The sequence below is a fragment of the Plectropomus leopardus genome, chromosome 7 (genome assembly GCF_008729295.1).
Source record: "Plectropomus leopardus isolate mb chromosome 7, YSFRI_Pleo_2.0, whole genome shotgun sequence".
NCBI classification, from domain to species: domain Eukaryota; kingdom Metazoa; phylum Chordata; class Actinopteri; order Perciformes; family Serranidae; genus Plectropomus; species Plectropomus leopardus.
The window spans coordinates 20,770,299-20,776,494 of record NC_056469.1 but is presented as its reverse complement, the minus strand read 5'-3'; the positions used below and the strand labels follow the sequence as shown (position 1 = coordinate 20,776,494).

At 38.1% G+C, this 6,196-nt stretch overlaps 1 protein-coding gene across 1 annotated transcript; it reads left to right on the top strand.

Annotated features, from left to right (window-relative positions):
* The first annotated feature begins 1,366 nt into the window (after positions 1-1,366).
* Positions 1,367-3,728, top strand: utp11 (UTP11 small subunit processome component). The gene is made up of 8 exons (XM_042490586.1): positions 1,367-1,563; positions 1,781-1,842; positions 1,975-2,077; positions 2,203-2,322; positions 2,841-2,934; positions 3,057-3,187; positions 3,330-3,440; positions 3,534-3,728. The coding sequence occupies exons 1-8, from the start codon at positions 1,504-1,506 to the stop codon at positions 3,615-3,617; spliced, it is 765 nt and encodes a 254-aa protein (XP_042346520.1). The 5' UTR covers positions 1,367-1,503; the 3' UTR covers positions 3,618-3,728.
* Positions 3,729-6,196: the final 2,468 nt, after the last annotated feature.

Below are 6,196 nucleotides of genomic sequence, written 5' to 3'. Positions count from 1 at the left end.
CCTCATTGTCCAAGTCCCTGAAGCACTTTTTTCCCTCAAAATGGAGAGAATAAGTGTGTTAGAATGTTTTAATATTACAGAGGTTCTATGTAATCTCTGTTAGGTCTATTGGTCTGGACGTAAATCAAAACAGGGGTCTGGAACCCCAACGGAAACATGCAATAAATGTCCATGTTGGAAAAACATAAACTTGTTACCAATTAGTGTTAACTGTGCGCTCTGGCAAATGCAGGCCCTCATTATTATGACCAAAATAATTTGGTGTTTCAACAGTGCAGCCAAAACACATTAAGTCATCAGCCCGATGATGACCCTTGCTTGTTCTGAGTGCATCCTGTGCCAAGTCTGGCGTTCATACAACTTCTTAATGGCATATACCAATTACATTGGTCTTTTACTTTGATGAATATGATTAACTCATGTTTCCTTCGCCAGTAAGCCCTTTAATGCAACCTTGTGGTCCTAAATATTTGAATCCAAATTAAACAGGACTTTGAATTTTAACGACATGAGGTTATTCGATAACATTATTAAGGAAACTGGATGGTTGTTCAAATGTTATTGTGTTTCCATTCATCTATTCATTTCTAAATTATCCATTCACATAATGCCAGTGGCAGAAGAAGTATCCAGATCCTCTAAGTAAAATAAAAGTATCATAAAACAAGAAAAAACCCTGCTTGAAAACCTTACTTTAGGGAATACTTCACCCACAAAATGACCATTTGTTAATTAAAGTCATACTGCGCTGCCTTGAATTCAAAGAATAAACTTTGATTTTCTAGCTTGTTTTCACAAAAGACAGAAAATGTTCTGACTTATTGATTCAGACCAAGTTTAACAACAGCAAAAATAATATTGAAACTAGGGTTTCTTCATGATACGATATTATATTGATTTTTTTTGGACGACAATACGATATTTGCTGATATCACAAAGTCTGCCAGGATAAGATTTTGATTTAATGCAATCCATGGGCTCATTCTTATCATTATCTGCCTAGCACTATGCCACTTGCAATTACACATTTTCCTTGTGAAATGTGTAGTGTGTGTGTGTGTGTATAAAGTAGCATCAATGGCAATGTGCAACACGGTCGTCACATCGTCATGTAACATTTTTAATTGTGTGCAACAGCACCACCTACTGTTTGTTGTGCGCTTCTACAATATGTGGCATTAAATTCATAGCACTTCGTTACTCGAGAAGACACGTAATATTATCTCGGTTTCTTTTGAAAAAAAGACAAAGAATAATTAATTGTTATTTTCATGTTAGCTCGCCATGATGCATAACTTGTGTGATGTTTTCAATGTGGTTTGAGTTGCGAATCTGCGGCACGGAAATGAAAAAAAACACGGCAGGAACCCACGTGTTCAGCCACCAGGGAAGCAGTAGTCCTGGAGCAGCAGGCATTTTCTACTGTACAGCGTAGAAAGGCCCTACAAATACCTACTTTTACAAAACTATTTTGCTCTATTACGCCCGAGGACATTTGTCACGATGTCGTCGTTCAGGAAAGCGTTGAAATCCCGACAGAGAAACCACCACGAGAGATCTCAGGTGAGCATTTCAGTATTTTGCTGGCTAGCTTGTTAGCATACTAGCCTGCTGCTATGTTATTAAGTGCCCTAGTAGAGTGAAACCTCTGAGAAGTTTACATGTGGTTACCAAAACTATATGCTACTGTGATACACACACACACACACAGTAATAAATACCAATATTGAATCTGTATATGTTATGTATATGTCATAACGGTGTCGTTTTGTTTGACTAGCCTGGTTTCAGGAAACATTTGGGATTGCTGGAGAAGAAGAAAGACTACAAACTCCGTGCAGAGTGAGTTGAGTCAAGCTTAAGAGAAATGTTGTATATGTCCAGGATTTGGATCCAAAATTGTAAACCTTTAAATGTTTAAACATTGATGACTAACAAGTCACCTAAAGTCTTACTTTGTCACTTGCTTTATAGTGACTATCACAAGAAACAAAACACTCTTGCTGCTCTGCGAAAGAAAGCTCTGGATAAGAACCCAGATGAGTTTTACTACAGCATGATCAACTCCCAGCTGCAGGTAGGATGTCTACATCATCAGAGCAACAACAGAGAAAATGAGATACCTTCTTGTTAAATTCATTCATCTAATCTCTATGGCTGTACTATTTAATGTGTATGGCTCATTTCCCGGCATGCTGACAGGATGGAGTTCACGTAGCAAAGAAAGCAAATGAGGAGGTGGAGATGACAGAGGAGCAGAAGAAAGTGATGAGAACACAGGATATCAAATACGTGGAGATGAAAAGGGTTGCAGAGGCTAAAGTAAGTTATATATCATGTATTGATATATTTTGTGTCCTACTGACTTGATTTAGGACATCTTTTAAATCTGAAATAAAAGAACACAACAACAACAACAAAACTAGTTAATTATTAGGCTGGCAACTAACAATTATTTTCATGGTTGAATAATCTGTCAATTTTTTTTTTGATTAGTTGTTAAATTCATACAATTTCAGAAAATGTTTTTAAAAAAGAGTCTATTAGTGTCTCCCAAAGCACAAGAGGACATCCCCACTTTTGTCCACTACTCAAATATATTACGTTTACTGTCATAAAGGAGTCAAGAAACGAGAAAATATTCACATTAAAGACAATGGAATCAGAGGATTTTGACTCAGTTTTTAAAAATTCAAATTATTTTGTGATTAATTAAATAGTTGGCAATTAATTATGTTAATCCTTGCAGATCTATTATGCACTCAAAACAAAATTAAAGATGTGTTAAAGCCATCACATAACCCCCTGTAAAACTAAGTGTGTTCATCATTTGTTTTCAGAAAATTGAAAGGCTTAAGGGAGAGCTCCATCTCCTGGACGCAGGCAGCAAACAGAAAAACAAGCACACATTTTTTGTGGATTCCAAGAATGAAGGTAAATATAAATGTACAGTAGTCAATTATGATGTGACATACTTGTCTTTCTGGGTTTAAATGGTTACTAGGTCACCTAAGAAGTTGAACAGTTTTAATGGAAGTTTTCCTGTGTCTGCTCAGTGGAGTCATTTGACCTGGCAACCCACCTGAGCACAGCTCCTGAGCTGGTGGACCGAGTGTACAACAGACCAACTCTCACGAGTCTGGAGACTAAGAGCATCCAGGGAGGTGTGGAGCCTGACAGAATAGAGGTCTGTGTTTGTAATGTGTGTAAATCAGCCTCATTTGCTGTGTAAGCATCTCAAGTAACCAGAATGCTTCATTGATATTGTGCTGACTTGAAGGTGCAGTTGTGACCCACTGATGGTTGTTGTCTACTCACTTAAACTGCAGATGTTGGCCAAGCAGAGGAACCACCAGTACAAGATCCTTTCCCAGAGGATTGACAGGGAGAAGAAAATGTTTGTGATCGCCCAGAAGATTCAGACACGCAAGGACCTGCAGGTGAGAAGAAGACGTTCTTAATCACAACTCAAAATTTGGTTTTATTTGCAAATGACATTTAACATTAAGATCTTTTTTTACACTGTACACCAGGATAAGAACAAGAAAGTAAAGGTGAAAAAGGAGACAACCAGTTCTGCAGCTATCTACAAGTTTGAGGCCAAGAGGAAACGCTGAGAGTGAATCATCATTCCAGTGAAATAATGGACTTCTAGAGCACGCCATAGACACACAGACATGGGCCGATTTTCTTTTCCTCAAATGTTGCTGCAGCTGTGCAATTTTGTACATATTTATACACAATTTTTAGTTTCTTTCAAATAAAAATCAGAAGAACACACACTTTTTTGGTGATTTTTTTCATTAGACACTTGTGGTTGATCTTGTTTTGGGACAATGTAGTTGATCCATTTTTAAAGGTTTACTTTTTATTTATGTATTGCAAATGGAGATACTTAAGAAATATGATTAAAATACGACATGATTTGTGAAATAAAGGTCTTGTGCTAAGTATAAACTGAAGAAGTTGAATCTGCTCATTTGTGGCAGTAGATTGTTAATTGATCGTGTACCAGTAGGTGGCATTAGTGCTCTTTATCACACTATTTGGAGGACAAAAACTGTTGGTACTGAATACACTGGAACATCTATAGAGAGTAGACTGAGCAGACTCTCACTGACACAACATTTTGACATTTAAGACTTCAGAGTTTAATTGTGGCTGTGATGTTTTCTGTAAGATGTGTTTTGACTGTGTGTGTCACAAACAATCAAATAGGTTGTGAAGAGGGGAGCTGGACTCTCATTCACATTTCAAACCTGCCATAAAAGACAATGATGTTCACTTTCAAAGGCTTCTGCAAAAATAGCTAAAAAAACACATTTTCTATAAAATTTGAAAGACACAACTTAATCCTTCAGCATCCTACAGCTCATTTCAAGCAAGTCAGTTGCATTCAGGTTGTCCTCATCAACTCAGAGAGTCCGAAAGTCACATGTCCTTGCTACTTTTTTTAGGTATTTGCATTCATGCAGTTATCAGTCACTAGAAAAGGACATGACGTGAACCAATAAAGGGCCATTCAAAAATGTAAATAATTGAACTCCACTGTTTTTAGCACAGGGGCATGTGCTAACCACCTATGGTCATTTGAGGATAACTTCCTGGTAATAAACTTTTAAAGTATTTGACAAGAGGCCCCTAATTACACTATTAGTTTTGGCATTGGTAAGGCTGGAACTGAAGTCTTCAAGGCTTCTGAAGGACACACCTTTGTTGCAGCCCTTGACTTATGATGCTGCACCACCTTCAGATCCTTTTGGCATGTCACAGCAGGCGAGACACAGCTGCAGCTAATAAAATTAAGTATGATTTAGGTGTCAGTTAACATGCATTGATAATAATAATACTATTGCCAATGCTTGCTCATTAGCTCACTTTAATCAAAATTACCCATTATTAATTTTATTAGCTGCAGCTGTGCTTATGCAAAAATACCTCAGTTAAAAGGCTCCCTTGAGAGACAAATGCAACTATTGTTACAGCTACACCTGTTCATACAGTGCAGATTCCCATTCACAGGGTTATCTTGATGTGCCTTGAATCTGTCGCAGCTGGTCATCAGATATCTCAATATTTATTAACCAAATTAATGCCAATATTTCTGCGTCTTTTTTATATCGGATTTTTACATCAGATATTTTTACTTGTCATGATAGGAAAAGCAAAAGTGTTCCTAGTAACATTTAAGGTGGCTCTTTTACAATCAGTTGTCCCAGCAGGCTGTGACAGTAGCCCCTCTTACACTGCCTATTCAAGGCGCAAATATCGTGCTGTTCTGCCGCATCGCTCTGTTTATAAGGTACAGTCATGGAATGACAGAGTTGTCTTCCCTTTAATCCACCACAGGAGCCACTTACAGTGCAAAAATAATGTTTGTATAACAGGACAGCTGGCAGAACTGCACTATGGCCAGAATGGCTGTGACGTTTTGAGGACGTGTTATGTGTGTGACCCACCACAGGTGATTTAAAAACAGCTGATAGCAGTTAGTGGCTAAAGTGAAAAAGAGGAACAGCGGCCATAAATGTCTGCAAAAAGGAAAGCACTGACCTTCTTACCCTCTGAGCAGAGGTTGAGATCAGCTGCCATATAACAAAGAAGAAATATTGTTATTGACATGTTTATGCCATTTTTATTGTTTATAAAATGCTGCTGTTGGTATGTTATATGTCACACCATAGGTTGACATTGTTGTGTTAAAGCAATGATACACCAAACCAACATCAGGGAACTAATGGCAGCGAAAGCCCCCAGCTGCATTGCCTTCACATCGCTATGTTTTGGCCAAAAAGTTGCACAGAAACACACCAAACTGATGGCCAATATGCATGCATGTTCTGCACCTGCGTGAGAGGAAATACCCCTCCATACCAGCACACAGCAGTCGTCTGTAATAGTAATTAAAAACGGGAAACTGGAAGACCACCATGATGCTCATTAACAACACAACCCAATATTGATAAAACAAAGACTATTTACTGTGTGCCAGTGAACAACAACACAATCCATCAGGAAACTTTTCTGTTAAGAGTTCAAAGGTGAAAGATAAACAATGTTACCTCAAGATTGTTTTGACCTCCTTCCTTCCAACCGTCTGCACGGTGTGACACAGCCTTTAAACGTCACACCTGTCATACCTCTTTTGATGTCATGATGCCAGCTTGTTATTTAAAAATCACACACTGGAGCGGCA